The sequence below is a fragment of the Parus major genome, chromosome 8 (genome assembly GCF_001522545.3).
Source record: "Parus major isolate Abel chromosome 8, Parus_major1.1, whole genome shotgun sequence".
In the NCBI taxonomy this organism is placed as follows: Eukaryota; Metazoa; Chordata; class Aves; order Passeriformes; family Paridae; genus Parus; species Parus major.
The window spans coordinates 6,087,422-6,107,998 of record NC_031777.1 but is presented as its reverse complement, the minus strand read 5'-3'; the positions used below and the strand labels follow the sequence as shown (position 1 = coordinate 6,107,998).

The 20,577-nt window shown below is 42.1% G+C and overlaps 1 protein-coding gene across 2 annotated transcripts in view; it reads left to right on the top strand.

Moving 5' to 3' along the window:
- The window catches only part of HMCN1 (hemicentin 1), a 177,761-nt gene that overhangs the window by 18,728 nt on the left and 138,456 nt on the right, over window positions 1-20,577 (top strand). For both annotated transcript variants that reach the window (XM_015636090.3, XM_015636087.3), the window contains exons 2-4: window positions 14,506-14,576; window positions 18,544-18,702; window positions 19,237-19,359. In XM_015636090.3, coding sequence (XP_015491576.1) covers window positions 14,506-14,576; window positions 18,544-18,702; window positions 19,237-19,359 — 353 coding nt within the window. The remainder of the gene's footprint in view (window positions 1-14,505; window positions 14,577-18,543; window positions 18,703-19,236; window positions 19,360-20,577) is intronic.

The following is a 20,577-nucleotide window of genomic DNA, read 5'->3' as shown; positions in this document are numbered from 1 at the left end:
CCTGCATCAAGAGCAGAAATATTCTGGCCTTTTTTTTCTTCTTCCAAAGCCATGAAACAGCTTTCGTCTAGCTACTGAGCTCCCATTGTGCTGAGGCATCCCAGCGCTCCTGTGGGCTGTGCCGTGTCTGTGAGTCAGTGCAGGGGCACACAGGACCCGTGTGGGGAGATGATAGAGATCTGCATGGCTGGGATTCCGCAACTGGGCAGAAAAGGCTGGGCAAAGCTGCCCGGATTAGCAGCTCCCCAGTTAAGCTTTCGTGGATCCTGCTGTAATGAACTGCCTGGAGTTCTTGCTTTTGCAGAGGAATTGGCAAAAGGCAGTGTGGTTGTAAGGGAGCTGCTGGAGCACAGGGAACAAATGCCATTTGTGGGGCTCATCAGTAGCATCTGAGCAGGGCTGCAGTCCAAGTGCCAGGCCAGGCCCTGTGACACACACCTGTGCTGTTTTTGTGAACTAGGCAACCTAGTCTAGTGGAAGTCATGGCAGGGGGTTGGAACAAGGTGATCTTTAAGGTCCTTTCCAAACCAAAGCATTCCACGGTGTTCACTGGTGGCATCCTCAGTTATGCTGCTTGGCTGCCAGCTGCAGCAACTCAAATTTGCCCTTGAAATTAGTTTTCTGAAAACACTTCCAGAGGCTTAACTTTGAGTTTGTCCTGAGCCAGACCCATAGGGAGTAAAGACATAGCACTGTAGTACTGCTTATAGTCAGTAAAGGCTCTTTTTCTGCCTGCTCACAGGGTGGAATGGGGTAACAGCTACAGCTGAAATCCTGGTTGGTTTCTTGCTGTGGAGTCCAAAGTGCTGATGATCTCTTCAGCTCATAGAATCCCAGAACTGTTTGTGTTGGAAGGGACCTTAAAGCCCATCTCATTTCACCCCCTGCCATGGGCAGGGTCACCTTCCACTAGCCCAGGTAGCTCCAAGCCTTGTCCCGCCTGGCCTTGGATGCTTCCCGGAATGGGGCAGTCACAGGCTCTCAGGGCAAGTCCTTCAGCTTGCTATGGCAGCTCATCTGGTTTGAAAACTTCTCATACCCTTGAGGGTTTAGGTTGACTCTGAAGGATGCTGAAGATGGGACCTGATGAGCTTTTAGGATTCTGAGTCCTGCATGGATCCAGGTCATACTGAGACAGTGACATGCTCTGAGTTCTTGGCCGAGCTGTTGGTGATGAACCCCCAGAGCTGCTGTTGCACAGCTTGAGAAGCAGCCTGAAATTCTTCCTGATCAAGTGCATGGCTCTTCCAGCTTTGGACTTCTTTTTGGTCTTTTCTCAGTTGACATTTAAAGCTATGTTGTTATATAAGACAGGAGGAAATAGCCTCAAGTTGCTCCAGGGGAGCTTTAAATTGATATTAAGAAAATTTCTTCCCTCAGAAGAAAGCATTGGAAGCCTGTCCAGGGAAGTGGAGGGATCACCATCCTTGGAGGGATTTAAAAACTGTATGGATGTGTCACTTGTGGATGTGGTTAGTGGTGGCCTTGGCAGTGCTGGGGCTGTGGTTTGACTCAATGATCTAAGAGGGCTTTTCCATCCTAAATGATTCCATGATTCTCTATTATAAGGTGTTTTACTATCTCACTGAGATGTCAATTTAATATGACAAATGACTGTGGACAGAAATGATACTTAGACATGGGCTGGCGGATTGCTTATGTACCACAGAGTTTACATACATCAATGAATGTGCAGTTTCCCTTTCCAAAGTGACAACTAAACATGTGTGTCTTGCAGCCAGACCCTCAGCAGCACTGAGTGGGAGACTTCTGTGCAACAGGATTCATTTACCAAATAGTCATTCTCAGGGCCTGTGTGACTACTGTGGGGAGAAGTTCTGGTTTTCAGTTCTCCTGGCTTATTAAAACCATGAAGTGAGTGCAGTGCTGCAGAGCAGGGGGAGAAAAGCCTCTGTGCCATTGTGTAGGTGGTTCCCAGCAGCCCAGCTCCAGGGGTTACAGCCTGTCTCAGGTAGAAGAGCTGCCAGCTCCCTGTGTGCACTGCTGGGCCAGACTCAGAGCTGGGAAGAACCAGAGGCAAGGCATTCTCACTGCTGTGGCCCATGGAAAGCAAGGACACATGAGACCACTGTCGCCACTGAGCTATTCTGGCAGTGTGGAGACACTGCTCAGCCTGGCCTAACTCCTTTCCCCTTCCACTGGGTTGTGGTGAACACTGTATTTTCTCAGCCTTGGTTCTCTAGACTTCTGCAAGAAGTTTATCCCTTACTTGAATGGTTTCTGCTTAAAAATGTTTTTCTTGGTGCAATTTTGCAAATGACACAATTACAAATGATGCAGGGAAAAGTGAAGGGATGGGAAAGAGCTGCTTCCAGCTGACTCACCAGTTACCAAAGTAAACAGTGCTCTAATGAAGCTTTTGAGAGGCTCATCTGGCCATGCAAAACTTGCTATATCTTTATTTTCAAATTGGCATTTCAATCCAAACCACATATTTTTAAAAACAGAACTATAATATTTCCGTATCTTCTTCTTCCTGGGTTGGCTCTGTCAGATAAACTATTTTGCAGTCTTATTTTCTTCTTTTTCTCACTGCCTTCTTGTACAATAGAGTCCTGCAACAGCTCAGGTTAGAAGGGACCTTGAAAAAATCATCTAATTCAACTTCTCAAACAGAGCCTCACTAGGAGCAAGAAATGTGTCTGATAGGTAGAAATACAAAATGATCTATTTAGAGTCTTCATTGTTTAAGTTAGTAATAGATTTTTTAAAAGATCAAAAAGTTCACGTTAACCTGGAACACCAGTAATAGCCCTTCTTTGAACATCCTTAAGTGGGTGTTTTAACTTCAGCTAATTGATGCCTCTGTATTCACAGTGGTATTTGAAGCATCACTGGACCCTTGTTAGAGCCCTAGGGATAATATTTCCAACTGGATATTTTCAGAGTAAATAATTGCTGTACACTGACAGTGTTATCTGCTGTAATATTCCATGTTCTGTCAGCTGCACATGGATTACTTCTGTGAAGTGGAGACTTAGCTGAAATGATGCAGAGATTTGAATTTACAGTTGTAATGCCTGAAAGGACAAGGCTGGGGTTTCTAATGGTTTTACACTGGTAACCCTTTAGCAATTCACTTCATAGTGGAATACTTGGACAGGAGCTAGGGTCTGTTTAACTGAAATCAATAAAAACTGTGTCAGGTACTTGGAAAGAAGACAGATGCATTTTTAGTAGTAAAAAGGAATATTTTAGGTACAGAGTAACCTCATGCAGAATATTTGAATGTCACAGTCGGCTCACTGTGACTCCAAGTCCGGCCTGGCCAGGTGAACGTGGCAAAATAGAGGGATGGGAACAATGGAGTTGCCCAAAATACTTTAATGATGGTAAAATAACAGACCCCAGAAGCCACATGTTCTGGGGGCAAGCTCCAAAGGCCAAGGGGCATGGCGAACTTAACAATATGTGGGGATACCTGAGGACAGGGGTCCAATTGCAAATGCAGACCAGGGACATGATCTTATATGTGACAGGTCCTGAACCAACTAAGAACCAGAACCAGAAACATGGTCTATTATGGAATGATCCCAGCAGCATCCTAATTTCCATCCTTTCAGTATCCTTCCTGCCAGGTCTCAGGTTTATGCCTTCTGTACAAGTCATCTGAGCTAAGCCACTATCCATCCCAGCTGGTTCAGTTCCCATATCTGAATTTTGTACTGAATGTGACACTTCATTCTCCCAGCAGCTGGCCTCAGATTACTTGATTTTTGTTATATTTGGAAATTGCATTCTCAGAGGATGGCAGCTGGATATATCCTAAAGCCTTTTATAGTATCAAAATGATGATGTTCATGCACATGTATGTATATGTGTGCAGACACACACACATAATCTCCTAGAACCTTGGTTTTATTCTCCTAGAATTTTTAAAAGGAAACTTTTTTCTTTCTTCCTTGTGTTCTATTGAGAGACAGGTAACTTTGTATGAAAACTGAGGAAGCTCTATTTAGTAGTGTTTGAATTATGCAAGTGTAGGTAGGTCTGTGTTTAGTGTCTATCTTTTCCCTTTGTTTAGGGCTAATTGAGTAATTATGTGGTTTGCTGATACTTTGCTGAGCAAAATTTAATTAATGTTTCAAGGACTGTGTCTGGCATCTGAAGGAATTCTAGCTCAGTCTTTACTTTTTTGTATTTCTTTTAGGGAAAAAAAGCCTAAAATTTACCACACTGTGTTTGAGCGTCATATCCAACAGTGGTGTTTTGTCCCAGGCTGTAACTCCCTCCAGCCAAAGAAACCTCCAGAAACTCATTTAAATCTAATACACCATATTGCATCTATGATCAGGTGCAGAGCCACCAAGGGGGTCATGGGGATGGAGCACCTCTCCTATGGGTAAAGGCTGAGAGCATTGGGATTGGTCAGCCTGGAGATGAGAAGCTTTGCTGTGACCTAATTGTGGTCTTGTAGTACCTGAGGGGAGCCTCCAGGAAAGATGAAGAGACTTTTTACAAGGGATGGAGGGGTGGCTTCCCTTTGCCAGAGGGAAGCACTGGTTAAATGTTAGGAAGGAATTGTTCCCCATGAGGGTAGGAAAGCCCTGGCACAAGGGTACCCAGAGAAGCTGTGGCTGCCCCTTTGCTGGAAGTGTCCAAGGCCAGGTTGGACAGGGCTTGGAGCAACCTTGGATAGTGGAAATGTCCCTGCTCAAGGAATGGAACTAGATGAACTTTAAGGTCCCTTCTCTCCTAACCTTATGATTCTATAATGATTTAAAATAAAAATATCATGTGAAAGCAAATGCACAACATAAGCTTCTTAAAGAGCATGATAAGGTTAATATGGGAACATACTCTGGAAAGTCCTTGTGTTCCCATGGTCTCTTGGCAGTTTTAAGCACTGATGGATTAGTGCCATGGTCTCCATAAAGCTTGTTAGGAGAGCAGCTTCTTGAAGAAAAACTGGCTGCTGCTTTATTAATAACTGGGGGGTAATTACCCTCATCAAGTACCATTCCTGCCTTGGGACTTCAATGTGTGCTATATAATGGGGATGTGGAATGTTTCCCCTCATCCAAGACTGAGCAGGACTGGCTTATCCTGCTCCTAGGATGCTCAGGTTGCTGATGGTAACTTTATTTGCTTAAAGGGTCTACTTTTGTGTAGCTGTGGGTTCTGAGTGCATTAGCAGTTCCATATCCTTTGGGAAAGCAATGCAACTTCACTTTCAGCAGGAAAGAGTCAGTTGCTTTTCAGTTTGCTGATGTCTCAATATCAAAAAGCTGACTTGGCTTCAGTAAGGTAGCTCTCTCCAGGGATTTTCCAAATGTCTTTGAAGGAAGTAATCTGGGAATATAATCTTCCAAGCAGAAGAAGCTTTTAATTAGCCATTGTAATTGAATCTATTTATCCTTCAAATAAAAGAATCTGTTTCCAGTCAGCCACTGGACCCCTCTTATGGTGAGGTATGTCTGGGGACACAGTGGGAGCCTGAGTTCAATGAAGAAGAAGGAGCTTTATGGATGAGGCCGTGGTACCCTGCAGTGCCAGGAGGCTCCCGATGGTGGAGCTCAGATATTCCAAGCTGGCAGTGGTATGGACAGCAGCTCAAAGTCAATCATGCTAGATGTCACAGTAAATAAGTTAATTTTGTAATGCAATATTAAGTAAAAAAGGTGAATTAAAAACTGTGTTTAAAATATTTCATGATTTATCTTAAGCATGGTAAGCTAATTAATGACAAGGCAGCACTGTAAAATGGGTAGTTGCATTCATTCCTGCCTGATTCCTCAGTGCACGTTCTTTATCCAGTGCTGTTACAAGTGTAGAAGGAGTGGTGCCAAAATACACAGACCCAGAGATGAGACAGAAATAGACCTGGACTGAACTGGAGTTCAGTCTGGAGAAAGAATTTAAAGAGTATTATGAACTGAGTTTTACTCTGTTCAGCCTGTTGTTAACAAGGGGAAATAAACACAAGCAGAAAGTGAGCTGATGACCTTCTCAGATGTTCAGTGGGAGTTGTGAGTGCAGGCCAGCCCTGGGATCCGGTGCTGCTCCCAGGCTGGACAGTAAGGAAGCTGTGTCTGCAGTCCTTATCAGCTGTTTGTCCTTTACTGTAGGCTGAGCAAAGCAAATCGCTCAAAGCATTTTCCCCTTGTGTCTGCTTGTGCCTTTTGTTGAAAAAGCGAAGCAGCCCCATGAATGCCTGCAGTAGTGGCAGTGCTGAATGGGCAACCATGAACCCCAAAGCTCTGCGCACACAGGAGAGATGGAGGAGAGCACGGACTGCAGTCCTGAATATACTCAGTGCTGGGATGGAGCTCGAGCTCAAGGCTTGGATGTCGGGGACCACCTAGTTGTATGAGCTTCCCATAATCTCCGTGGCTTCTCAGCCCTTGGCCTCTCTCAGGGCCTGTCAGCCGAGTTGCCAGCTGTGGCTGCGTGTTGTGAGCTGGGCAGTCATCCACGGAGGGCTGGCCAGAGGCAGCAGAGTCAGCTCAGACATGGTGTTATGGCCCTGCTGAGAACAGACCTCTGTGCTGTGCAAAAGACAGGGAGGAGGAAGGTGGGGCTGTTCCAGATTTCAACATTCAGTATGTTTGCTTGTCCCTAGAAAGGAAAAACCTTGTTTTGTGTCATTCTTTTTGAGACATTTAATAGCCGCTAAAATCATTACTTTAAATCTGAACCACATGGACTCAAGTTTTCTGGTCTCTTTGCCCATAGTTGTGCACCAGCAATAGACTTCTGGCTTCACAGTGGAGCTAGAGGAGGTGCTCAGGTGGATTACTTTCTCAAAACTATAATCAATCTGTGTTTCTATTTCATTCAAGCTGTCTTCTTGTCATTTCCAGTCTAAGGGAGTAGTTTTTAAATTAGGATTCCTTGGTTAATGTGATGTGCCACTCAAGCAGAGGGCTTGAGAGGCTCCAAGACTGTGCATTACCCACTTAAGAGAGCATTTGTAGTAAATCTGGATTTATTTTAACCATCTCTGGGTAGAGGAGGTTACTCTGCACATGCTGTGGTTTTTGACTGTAGTTCTCAGAAGATGGACTTAACAGTGTGGTGGGCAAATCTGTCTGTTATTTTTATTGCTTCTTACTGCATGGGGTTAATAATTTTTAGACAACTGCACTTGAGGCTCATAAGCTAAACTTGGTGCTTGTTGCAGTAGACAAAAGATGAGAATATCAGATTTTATCCAGTGTGGGTCTCCCAGTGAGCTTTACTTTTCCAAGAAATGAAGCATGTATAATGTTTTTTTTTGTCATTGTTATTTTCTTTTTAAAAAAAAATTAAAAAATCATGACCTCATAACTATTAAAACAATAGGAAATAACAACAAAAACGTGGCACTTGCTAAGGCACATTGTTAGTAAAGCTTGTGTTAGATCTTTGTCACTGAATTTCAGTCAGGCTCTGGCCACTGTCTGGAGGTGAAGAGTTTGATGCATGAGGGTGGTGGCCCTTGCCATCTGTGAGGATGGAGCTTCATCAGCTCCACTGGAACTAGGCTTGGCTGCTTAGCAGGGCTCTGCAATTCCCAGGATAATCTATCTGGTTTGTCTGTGAACAGCCAACTCATGGAAAACTCAGTGAAAAACTGAGCAGTCTGACTCCTTCCTGTCTGCTGTTAAACCTAGTAGTCATAAGTCATGAGGCTGAAAAATTATTTAAAAAATAAAAAAGTGAGTGTGTTAAGGAAACATGAACTTGCTGGGCTGGTTTGGCTCATTTCTCTCTGGTTAAGAATCAGGTAAAAGTTGCTCACTGAAGTTTCTGGTCTCTTCAAAAAATTAATTATTACCAGGTTAGAATCTCAAAGCAGCTGAGTCATGAGGTAATACAATTTACTAGGAACCTTTAAATAGATTATTACATGTTCTACTGCTAAGCATCTTGGCTTACTCAGTGCTCTCTAAATGAATTGGGACAGTCTTTCCAGAGGGATGTGTGTTAGCCACAGGGGGCTCATGACTGTAGGCAGCATTTTCAGTGCTGTCTTGTGCTCCTTGAAAAATTCATCAATGTTTCTATCCACACAGCTCCCATCAACTGAATGGGAGCTGATAGTGTCCTTCACTTCAGAGCACAAAGCACAAGGCTTTAAGTTTTGTCTTTCTTTACTATGTGGTGGAGCCAGCTTCTTGCTTTAGTAGTCTACAATAGAAATTTGCAATCACTCAAAAAGGAGTGCATTTTTTGGTGCATGAAAACATAATGCTGTAAGCCAGTTACTGATACTGTATACATGTATTTGTCAGCTGTGTGTGGAACAAAACTGTTCACTATCATTTGAGATAGCAGTTACAAGTGGTTTTCTTTTATGTAGTCTCCCCTGTCTGATGACCTTCCCTTTAAGGGGAAGGAGAGCCCTGTGAATCACTTCCAGTGGCAGCTTGTGAAGGATCTGTAGAGGGAAGAACCTGCAGGACCCGATTTGCTGTTGGAAAATTGCAGGTTTCTGCTTCTGTGCCCTCAGGATGGATAGCTTGCTGGAGCCTTGCTGGGAGCAGCTGTACCATTGTTCTTATTCTCTGAATTCTTGGCAGTGGCTGCTCCTAAAGGTCTTCGGAGGCATTATAAGCAGAGCTTTGCAATGGATTGGATATAGTTCTCTTCTCACTCTGGGGAGAGCATTACATCAGATAAACCTCGGTGCTCAGCACCCTTAGTAAATGACTCTTAGTGAATAATTGTATACCAGCTTCTTTTGTCAGGGATCTTGGTTAAGGCATTTCAGCTGTCCCATCTAATTACTCCAAATCCTTCAGCATCTCTTAATTTGTTGTGAAAATTATTTGATGTACGTGTATTCACACACATATATATAAATGGGCAGGTGAGGATTTGTATATATGAGTATGTGAAAACCATATTAGTCCTCTGATCTCAAAAACTGTCAGAATTGCCACAGCCCAGTGCTAGATTTGTCAGTCCACTCCTGTTGTGGTTTTAAAGCATAAGCTAAAAAATCACTAGAAAACGTACTCATTTCTTGCTGTGAGATATGGAGAAGGGCAAAACAGGCTTAAAACTTAAAAGGAATAAAGTTTATTAACAAAACTACAAGAATAAGAAACCAGAATAAAGCCTCTAGAAACCCTTTTCCCCCACTACCCAATCATTCTCTTGTTTAATTGACAACAGAGAAAAAAAACCTGGTGGTTAAAACAGTCCCAAGTTTGCTATAGTCTTTTCATCAGTCTTGGCAGAGAAAAAGAAGTTCTCTTTTGTCAATCTATGGAGTTTTTCACATTTTCTCATGGCTTTCTATTTTTCTGATGCCAGCTGCCCAGAAAACTCTGCCATCAGTTCTTTCCTCCCTTTTCACATCACTCTGAGGTCCATTCATGGGCCATAAGTCAAGGGGTGTCATTTTAAGGATGAGTTTTTCAAAAGCAAAAATGTTCTTCATCTATCTCTGTCATCATCTCTGGAAACAGAAGTTTTCTCATTGTCTCTTAAGGGCCACAAATCTTCAACAACTCTCGCTTCTTTTTTTGTTCCAGCATCTCTTAAGACTACAACTACTTTACCATTTGCTTAGATCCACACTTTGAAATACTCCATTCCCCCCAAAATACTGTCATGAATTAAAGGAGTTTTTTCAGAATATTATTGTCCATCTCCATAGCTTTAACAAAAGAATATTTTCAGCTTATTAAGGCATCTCCTTATTTCTCTCCCCCATCTGAAGTTTAATTCCTTTCTTCACTGTCTTTGATAGTTTATGTTGTCTCTTTACCTGTTGATCACTCTCTCTTGCCCTCTTCTTGGAAGAAGGATTAAATCTGCAAGTCTCATCTGGGTAGTAAAAGGGTTAAAATCTTGCTCAAACCACAGGTGTTCATGCTGCCAGGTTTCAGCTCAGCAGCGCCTAGAGCCGGGCCCCCCAGGAAAAGCTTCAGGCACCCCAGAGGTTTCCCGGGAGGCCGCAGCAGAGCCCGGCCCAGCCTGGGGCTGGGGGAAATTCCCGCAGGTTCCATCTCCTGCCCGGAAACCGCGGCAGGCCCAGCCCAGCTCCCACCCGGGCCGCGTGGCCTGGGGAGGAGATAGGAGCCAGCTGGAGTTCTGTTACCTTTCGAAGCTGGAAACCAGAGAGAGAAATGCCCGGGCTTAGGTTTTAAAGGAGGGGAGGGGAGCGGGGGGGCGGGGGGGGGGGGGTGTTCACAGGTTGATCTCAGTTTTCAGTGGTCAAAACTACTGTCAGTTCTCAGAAATGGCCAGTTATTGGCTAGGAGAAAAAACTCCCATCAGCCTCCAGCAGCCTTAACTTCCTTAGCTGTTTCCCTTTGTTTCTTCAATGCCAATCTATCACAACTCCATAAATAAAAAAGAATGTGGAAGATAATTATTACCCAGATTTTTTCTGTGTATACTGTGTTATGAAGAGATAACTATAAACTAATAACTACAATATTAGTTTTTATTAGTATGTAATTAATGTAGTTATATAATGTAATATAGTATAATTATTGTGGTATTATTATATATAATAGAATAATAATGTTTTTATTGGAATATCAGGGATTTGTTGCTATTCTGTGATGGGTTTTGGGGTTTTGGTTTTTTTCTGCTTTTTCATTTGTAGTGTCATAGTTCTGAAATATTTATTTCTTTGGAAGTATTCAAAGGTGTAGAGGCTTTTAGGGGGAATATCTTTGCTTTATTTATTTAGTTAGTTTTAATTCTGGATGTGGCTTTGTGTCAGGAAAACATCCTTGCTGTGAATTAGAAGAAGGAATTCTGTGGGTGAGAACACTCCACAAGGTTTAGCATCTCTGCCCAAATTCCTTCGGCTACCATGTATCACTTGGAGCTTTTTTATTCCTTCTGGAACAAACAAATCCAGTGTTCTGAGTTGATGAGAGATAGGCAAAAGACTTCCATATTCCTTTGCTAGATCTCCTAATGCACCCAGCTCTCCAAAGCAGATATTTGGTGCAGATGTATTCTGTGGTCAGGACTAGGGGAGTGCCAAATTTGCAATCAACATCAGTAGTAATTATGTGTGATTGTGTGTCATGGGGAAATCTGTGGTTTTCCCAATGTGCTTGTTGGTCAGCTTGTACATAAACATGTGGCCATTTGAAAGCCATGGAAAAACAGCAGTGCCTTTTGGAATGGTCAGTTTCTCTGGTTGTTGTGTGCTTTTCTCTTTATTTACCAATGAAATGGTATATACAAGACTTGCCCCAGGAAGGAAGCATCAAAATCCTTGATCTCTGTGTTACTCAGTCTTATGTTGTCATAGTTGTTTAATTGCTTTGGTAGAGGCTTAGATGCCACAGTGGCTACCTTGATGTTTCTAATTTCAGTTTCCTAAGTCCAGGCTTTGCTCAGGGATCTGCAGCCATTCCTTTAAAATGTTTCCTTTTGGCTGTTACCAGTTTGTGTGTGTGTGCATTGACTGTTGGATTCCCAAGTCAGTCTGGAAGAGCTGATATTTACACTGTACTTGTGAGGCTGGAGAATTGAGTTCGTGCCTCAAAAAGACTCGCTGCCATTCTGGGGCTGTGTCAGCTTTTTCGCCTTTGCACAGCTCCCTCTGGGTGACCATGAAAGTTTTGGAGTAGTGAGCAGCGGACAGACCTCCACAACAAAACAGTTCCAAATCTTCCCATATCAGTTCCTAAAAATGGATTCAGAATGCAGTGTGAGAATGGAGAACCATCCCATCAGGTGGAAGTGTCCAAGGCCAGGTTAGATGGAGCTTGGAGCAACCTGGGATAGTGGAAGGTGTCCCTGCCCATGGCAGAGGGTGGGGCTGGAGGGGCTTTAAGGTCCCTTCCACCCAAACCATTATGTGATTCTGTATTCTGTTAAGAGTATTCCATGTGTCAAGCTTGACCTAAAGAGCTAATGAAGTTAAAAAGCTTTTTATTTGCTTCTGCAAAGTGTGTTTACAGGGTATAGTTTCTGAGTGAGCATTCTGTTTAAACTGTGTTTGTTACTTAAATTTAAATCACTTCTCATAAAGCCCTCTCACTTTTTTCTATTCTGGACACTTTGAAGGCCTTTTCACCACCTTTGTTGGTGAAACAGCCTTACTTGGGCTGTACTTGGAGGTCACAGAATGAGAATGAAAGAAACTGAAGCTGGTGAAGGCTATTTATTTTTTCTGGCAGGCAGGTCACACGAGCTGGTGACACAAGAGTATGTGAAGGACAGCTGCTGGGTTTTTTGGGAGAAGCAGGTGGTGAAGAGGAGCACCATCACCATTCAGTCATGGCCTCGTTTGTGAAATCAGCTGAGGACATCTGCCCCTGCACAGCTTCTGCAGGGTTCTCTGCTCTGTCCTGCCCCACAGCACTTGATGCTGACTATGCCATGCTCTTGTGGCCTGTGTGCACTTCACAGCTCTTTTTTGAGCTCTCAGAAGAGGGCAGCTGGAGCTATGATCCTGCAGGAAGCTGTCTGGGCTCCACTTGGCTGGAACCAGCCTGTGCTGCCTGTGGGGGCATAAGGCCATTTTCTCAGCCCATCTGACCTGATGGACTGTTTTGGCTTAGCTGAAGGAGTATTGCTTTTCAGATCTTTATTTTATAGGGTAAGAAAGTCTTTCCAAAGGATTTACTGCTGTAGACTGAAACACCGACTCCCTCAACGGATGAGAATAATGGAGCTAATAGGGTTACTCTGTGGATAAACTCCAGTCAGTGACATACTTTAGATGAGTGCTTGGCAAGGGGGAGATTAGAGCAAAACAATTTGCAGGTGTTGGCTTTAAAGGATACCTAAAGGAGAATAGTGTCAGGAGGAAAGGGAGCACAGCAGGATGAGGTATGTGAAGGAACAGTGAGTCTTTATAATGGCTCTTTTAATGATAGTGCAGCATTTTAGAACATGGCATTCACAGATAAATGACTCACAGCCATACAAAAAAACCCTAGGGACAGTTTAATATTCTAGGAAAGGTTTTGTGTGATCTCATGGGTGACTTTCAAAGAAATTAAACCAAAAGACCCTCATAAATAGAGCTTGCCCAAAAAATACTCGTGTGATTAAAGTAGACCTTAGTGATGGCAGTTGTTGTAACTTCAGTGAAATAAAACTTTGGATTGTTTAAAAAAGAGAAATGTCTGTATTATGTGGAAGATAAGTGCATATTGACTTTTATAGAGCTTGGAAAGTGTTGTGAGGTCTGCTGAGGCAGCACTTCCCTGTAAGCTGCAGCTGTATTAAATTGGCACTGCTGCAGTTTCATGCTTGGCTTTTACCCTGACAGCAGAATTGTGCCCCATTTGGTCTGTTGGGACTCAGCTGATCTCTTTGAGTGCTTTGGAGTGCTCAACTGTCAGAAGTCTCTTCATTTGTGTGTGTGTGTGTGTGTTTATTTATTGATTTTTGGTGTAGCACCCTGAATGTGCTTGATGAGCTGGGCGAGTGCTGATGGCCAGGGCAGCAGTGCCTTCTCAGGCCAGGCAAAGAATGAAGGGCACTGGTGCCAAGGCAGATTGATGTACCCAGGCAGGAAATCATGGCATAGGAACCAGCTGACTAGAATCACATTTGTAACCAATCAGGAAGGCAGCTGTGTGAGGGGCAGAGGGACAGCTCGGTGGGATTGGGAAATGCTCACATTTGCTACTGTTACACATCCCAGGCAACTTCACTTGGACATCCTCATGTCTTCCTCAGTAGATAAAGACATGGTGAATGCCATGAATAAGTGTTTCTGCTTTGGTTCTTTCTGGCAGCTCCTGCTAGATGTGCTGGGATTGGGGATAGCACTCATACTGGGATTTTTTTCAGGGAAGAGATGTAGCACATTGGCATGTATTTTTTTTTTTTTTTATGTGAGTAAAATTGCAAAGCCAAGTATGTGTATTCTGTCCAGAAAGGCCTCTTCAAGTTTACCTAGAATCACAAAATTGTGGAGTGGTTTGGGTTGGAAGGGACCTTAAATTCATCTTTTTTCACCCTCTGCCATGGGCAGGGACACCTTCCATTATCCCAGGTTACTCCATGCCCTATCCAACCTGGTCTTGAACACTTCCAGGGATCCAGGGGCAGCCACAGCTTCTCTGAGCACTCTCTTCCAGGGCCTCCCCACCCTCACAGGGAAGAGCTGCTTCCCCAGTACCTAATATCTTTAAGTTTGAAGCCATTTCCCCTTGTCCAAAGTCCCTCTCCAACTCTCTTTGAGCCCCTTTAGGCACTGGAAGGCTGCAGTAAGGTTTTCTCAAAGCCTCATTTTCTCCAGTCTGAAGAGTCTCTTTCTGGAAAAATACATTATCTCTTGGTCCAGCAACATTTGTTCTGGGAATTTTTGTTCTGTTTTTATTACTAAGAACAATTAAATGTTTGATCAAAATCAAAGGTGAAATGCTTTGTGCTTATAAAAGTTTACAGGCACACAGAAATTGGTAAAACTAGAATACTAAAGTTACCAGATTTGAAATCATAGGTTTCAGTACTGGGGATACAATTCTCTACTATTCCTTTCTGTTCATTCTTCTTATAGTTTCATTTTTTTTACTACTGTATGTCTTTGGATAACTCTATTTGCTTTGTATTTCATTCTAGAAATTGGTCCAGTGACAATAACCACAGATCCCAAGAAATTTCAATTTGAACTTAGGGAACTTTATGTTCAGGTGAGTAACTTGTTTCCTATGTGGTTTTAATAAAGACTGTTTCCTCATGCTTACCTTTCCTCCTGTGCTGATGTTCCTGCTGCAAGCATTCATGAGGATGTATATCACTTACCTCTGTCATTTGCTTGCACAAACTGTCATCTCCCTGATCATCCTAAATTAGGGTTATGATTCATTCCTTTGTCTTGGTTTACATCATTGTGTGGAGACATGGTTTAATAGCACAAGAAGGAACAGCTAGGTAATGCTGTCATTTAGTTGTCATTTTCATTAGTCCTGCTACTTGTTCACAGATACTTTTTGGACTTTTACTGTGTTCTGGAAATTATATTCCATGAACACCATTCAGACAAAGAGGACTGTAAGACCTATCAGGTTTTCCATAGGTACTGCCTTCCCTGCTGTGCATTACTTCACACTTACTGATACAATGGCTTCTTAGAATCCCAGACTATCCTGAGTGGGAAGGGACCCACAGGGACCACGGAGTCCAACCCCTGTCCCTGCACAGACACCCCAATAATCCCACCCTGTGCATCCCTGAGAGTATTGTCCAAACACTCCTTGAGCTGACCTGGGGCTGTGCCCATTATCTAGGGAGCCTGTTCAGTGCCCTAGCACCTTCTGGGGGAAGAATCTTTTCCTGAGATCCAGCCTGACTCTGCCCTGACACAGCTCCGGGTGTTCCTTTGGGTGATGGAAAGAAAGGGGGAAGTATTGGAACGGAGTTATCCTTACTGACAGAACATATGTTCGTATTGTTTTGTCTTTAACCAAGGAAAATGCTTCTGATCTGTGGCAAACCTTGCTGGAGTTAGTAGTGCCGAACAGGCTCTTCCTCAGAAACTGGCACATGATTTAAAGATTACTTTAAAAGTTGGCAGAAGGTTTGAAATCCAGAGAAAACAACAGTTATTGCAGTTTTATCCTTCATGGGAAATTTAAGCTTCAGCACTCCATCCAGTTTTCATCATTTGTTTCCTCAATATACTGGACAGTAATTGCAGCTGTTTCTAAAAGGTTTTAAGTGAAGCTTTTGGGAATTTCAAACTCTTCATTACTAATCAAATTGTTTAAAAGTTTCTGTTTAATTAATTTTGTATTTCATTCTTTACTGCTGGTTGATCACATATTTCATAATTACTTTAAAGATATACTCATTCTGCTATAGGAAGGCTGTCACTGACTTGTATTCATCCATTGTATTGATAAAAGTCCAAAACAGAAATAAAAAAATGGTCAGAACAGGACTGATAGGTCATCTTGCAGTAGAGAAAATGTAAACACTTTCTACAGGTTTGTTACCAGTATTTTTCCAAAATGACTGATAAAAGATGCAAGAATGAATGTTGAGGAGGTAGAGAAAATTTTGAACTGGGGTTGAGAAAAGGGCATGGACTGAATATTCTCATTAATGAACAAAGCTAAAATTAGGGTGAAGATAAATTATTTCAAGGCATCTCATGTATAAAACATATAATGTCAAAATATCCTCAACTTGTCCTCTCTGAACATCAGGGTAAGCCCAGCTCTTGTTTTTCATTCATCTGTCACAGAATAGCTGGAGGGTCTTTTGGCTGGCATTTGCCATCAGATAAAAATTGGGCTATGTACATTTCACTGCAGAAACTGGGCCCTGTTCCTTTTATATTTAGAATTATAAAGGACATGTTCTTTGGATACAAGATCAGGATCCTAAGCGGAGGTATCACCTATATTTCATCTGTAATTACCTTTGAATCATTCTTACAGACATGTGATAAGAACATGGACTTGGGCAGCAATGGCTCCTTAGATTTTTTGTTGTTGTTTTTGTTTGGGTCTTTTTGGTAGTTGGGTTTTTTTTTTTGGTTGGTTGGTTTTGGGGTTTTTTTTGGGTTTTTTTGTGTTAAGCAGATTTTTTTGTATATGTTTCTGTGGGCCTCTTCAAACTGAAGGGAAAATGAAGCTTCCTGAGCTTCACTCGCCTCAGCTTTTCCAGAAAGCTTCACAAGGTAGTTGTATTTAATTTCAGTTTGGAGAGAAAGGAAGGAAATACTGAATGGAAATTTTTCTACTTATTTATTTTTTTTTTTAGTTAAGTAAAGGCAATACTAATGTTAAATGTTAGGAAGCAGTTCTGCCTATGAAGGTGGGGTGGTCCTGGTAGGGGATGCTCAGAGAAGCTGTGGCTGCCCCTGAATCCCTGGAAGTGTCCAAGGCCAGTTTGGATGGGGCTTGGAGCAACCTGGGCTAATGGAAGTTGTCCCTGCCCATGACAGAGGGTGGCACTGGATGGCTTTAAGGTCCTTCCAATCCAAACCATTCCGTGATTATCAGTAATTGAGAGAGATAGAGACAACTGACTGGTGATCAGTATCTGAATTTACTGTGGGCTACATATGCTTATATACCATTCTAGGAAGGCTAGTAATTTTTTACTACACTGATTGGGCTAATCATCACACAAGCTTCTTCTCTGCCACCAGTCTGATCCAACCCACTTGCACTCTTCAAAGCTCCATTTGTTCTTGCCAAGGCATCCTGATTATCAGATCTCTTATGATAATCAGGTCCAAAGTACTCTGTCTTTGCAACAACACATGATGATGATGTTTTGTTGTTCTACCAGCTGCCTTTTAAGAGTATTATTATACATAATAGGACCAAAAAAGTCCATGCTTGTTCTCAGAACAAACATTTAGCTCAGTGGTGCTTTTCACGTTCTGTATAGAAAACAGATACTGCCATATGGAATATTATGAGATTATAATCAAGTAGACTTGAATTGGGAATAGAAATTTTCCTCTTCCAGGTAGACTTCTACAGAAATTAGCTGTGATTTCAACTTTGCCCACAAATTAAGGCTTTACATGGAAGAGTCTTCTGCTGAAAGAATTTGAATATACATATATATGATGTGTCCCATTAGACTGTATAGGCATTGCCAAGATGTGTCAAAAACATTGACGTGTCAAAAATCTTCCTGGAGAGTTCTCTTGAATTCCAGGCTGTCTGGAATCTACCACTTGCTTTTCCCATAAACTAAGGCTACATTTAGGAGAACTGTTTTTGAGAAAGAACGGTGATTCTTACAGAACCATTTACAGAAAAACAGTGACCACATGCTTATTCTTTTAGCATAAATGAGAAACTTATCAATAACTTGCTTTGAAATCAGACTAAGGATACTGATAGATTAAACAACTTCTCAACATGAACATTTCACTGAGGACAAACAAAATTCTTCCTTTGAGTATGAAGGACTGCTCTCTTTTTGCCGCCTTCTTTCCCAGCATGTGTAGATTTGTATATACATATGTGTGAAGGCATGTTGATTATAAAAATAAAAGAAATTTAGGGAGAGAAATGAATCCTCTCCTTTAAAGATAAAGTCATACTTGGAAGCATTTTAATTGAACACATGGTCTGAAAAACCTCCAGCTCTGCAGCTGCTGCAGTGCAGAGCTGTGGGAACATGGCACCTATGTCCTCTGCTGAGCTCCCCGTCCCCGGGTGGAGTCCAGGGCAGGTTCTTGCTGCTCTGGTTTCCAAAGGTGCTCCTGGAACTTGGCACTGCCTGCCTGGGACCACTTCCCATCTGTCTGTGCCCCTGACCTTCCATGACTGCTGTGTGCTACCAGATCAGGGGAGTTGTCAGCCAGGAAGGGAACATCTGAGTGTAGGAAATGGGGCTGTCACATAAGCTGGAACTGAACAGGACACGGATAAGAGTGTTCGTGACACCAGCCAATATCAGGGCTCTTCCTTTGACTTTATTTTCCCTTTGGAACTGTTGCAGTTGCTGTTTGTGAGTGCATGACAGCACTCTGCAGAAAGCATAAAATCTTTAGGGTGGAAAAGATGAATAAATTATTAGAGGCTGAGAAAGTATCTGTCTTGAATGTCCGAGAAGAAAGTAACTTACTTTGTATGTTTTTTTCTTAAAAGAAAAAAAAAGTTATGCTTTATTTCTGCTTGTGAACAGGGTGGTGGAGACTGTCCAGAGATGAGCATTGGGGCAATAAAGATTGCTCTAGAAATTTCCCTGCCTGGCTCTTTCATCTATGTATTTACTGATGCCAGATCGAAGGATTACAGACTGACCCATGAAGTGCTTCAACTCATCCAACAGAAACAGTCACAGGTACCAAGGGGATTTGCATTCCCAGCTGGGTTGTGTGTTTAATGCTCTATTTGCTCAATGACAAAGGGTAGAATTTTTCTGTGTGAAACTCAGTGACATCTTTATACAGAAGAGACTGTTAATACTGCCTTCTAAGGATTTTATTTTTTTTAATAGAGTTAATTGATCTAGTTAAGGAAAAACTTAGTGGAGCATGCTTTTTATTATAGTGAATTAAAGAATGCAACTGAATCTTCTACCAGTATATGTGGTTTTGGCAGCTTATCACCTATATGGATATTTTAATGTTGTTCTGAAAGAAGTATTATATGAATGACAGGGCTGATTGATTTTTTAAAGGGATTTTTGTCTGTTCCTTTTCTTCTGCATTGCTTTTGCCATCATTACTGAGTGCAATGCCTCTGTCCATGCAGAGTAACAAACCCATCTCAATGGACACATTCTTCTGTTGTCTTGCCTTAATGCTGCCGTGGCAATGCTTTCCTCACCTGTGTACTATGTGTCCAATGATTAACTAATTTTTCTTTAATCCAGGTGGTATTTGTGCTGACTGGAGACTGTGATGACAGGGATCATATTGGTTACAAGGTCTATGAAGAAATTGCCTCAACAAGTTCTGGTCAAGTTTTTCACTTGGACAAAAAACAAGTTAATGAGGTAACTTTGCTTGAGTTTTGCAATCAATAAAGAATATGAGGCAAGAGTTATACTGTAAATCTTTAAGAGACCTGATGGTGAGTTCGGGAGCAGAAGGAGAATTTATAAATGTTCTGGTGTTAGTGTGTGGACTCTGTTCCACCTTTCCCTTCGTTCCTTTCCTCCATCTTCTCTATCAGGGTGCAATTCTGTGACTTTTGTTGACGTTAGGGAAGGGTGAAATGGCACATCTCTTCAGAACCTCCCCAACTTCTCTCTGCCTGTGCCAGAAGGCTTCCAGAAGAGGAGCCTTTAAAAAAAAAAAAGGAGCAGTTCTGGGCTGTATGTAGCCTAGTGGCTTTTCTGCTCAAAACAAGTGCACACATTTAGCTGTAAATGAGCATTTTGTGAGCAAGCAAAGGACTGCTACTTAGTATGCACAAAAATCTTCCCTACATAGGATAAATAGTGTGAACTCTAAGGTTTCCATTGTTCACAGAGTCGTGGAAGTAACTTCTTAATTGAGGCTATCACTGCAATACTTTTGCCACCTTTGCTGCCCTCCTGTTAATTGTGGTTCCTGACCCACAGCCATGAATGACTATTTGCTTTGGGAACTTTGGTGAGTCTCAGACAGTAAAGAAACTTAAGAAGTGCATGAGAAAATGGTTAGGAGAGAGGTGAAATCACATGGTGTTTATCTGGAGAGCTTGAATTGTTTATAAATTTTGTAAACATTTCCCTTTGAATTCCCAGTGTAGGCAAAAACTAGCTCAGGTTATTTAATAAAAATCTACCCTGGTTTGTTCCTTCTTCTTTCTGTCCTAAAATTTGGACATGGATAAATATTGGAGATAAATTGCATTTTTTACAGCTGTTGCCTAAAAAAATTGAAGTTCTCATTGAGAATGACAGAAGCTGTTGGCAGTGGTGCCATAATTCCCATAAGATTTATCCTCCAGAATTTAGGCTAAAATTTGGAAGAAAAGCATCTACCTGGTCTGTTCCCAGCCTGCATTTTGCTATTATGTATTGTCGTGGTTTAAAACCAATAACTAAGAAAATTATTTATTTCTTGCTGTGAGATATGGATTAGAACAAGAGCAAAACAGGCATAAAACATAAAAGGAATAAACAAAGTTTATTGACAAAACTACAATAATAAGAACACCAGAATAAACTTCCAGAAAAACCTTTTCATCCCCTATCTACTCACTATTCCCTTGTTCACACGACAAC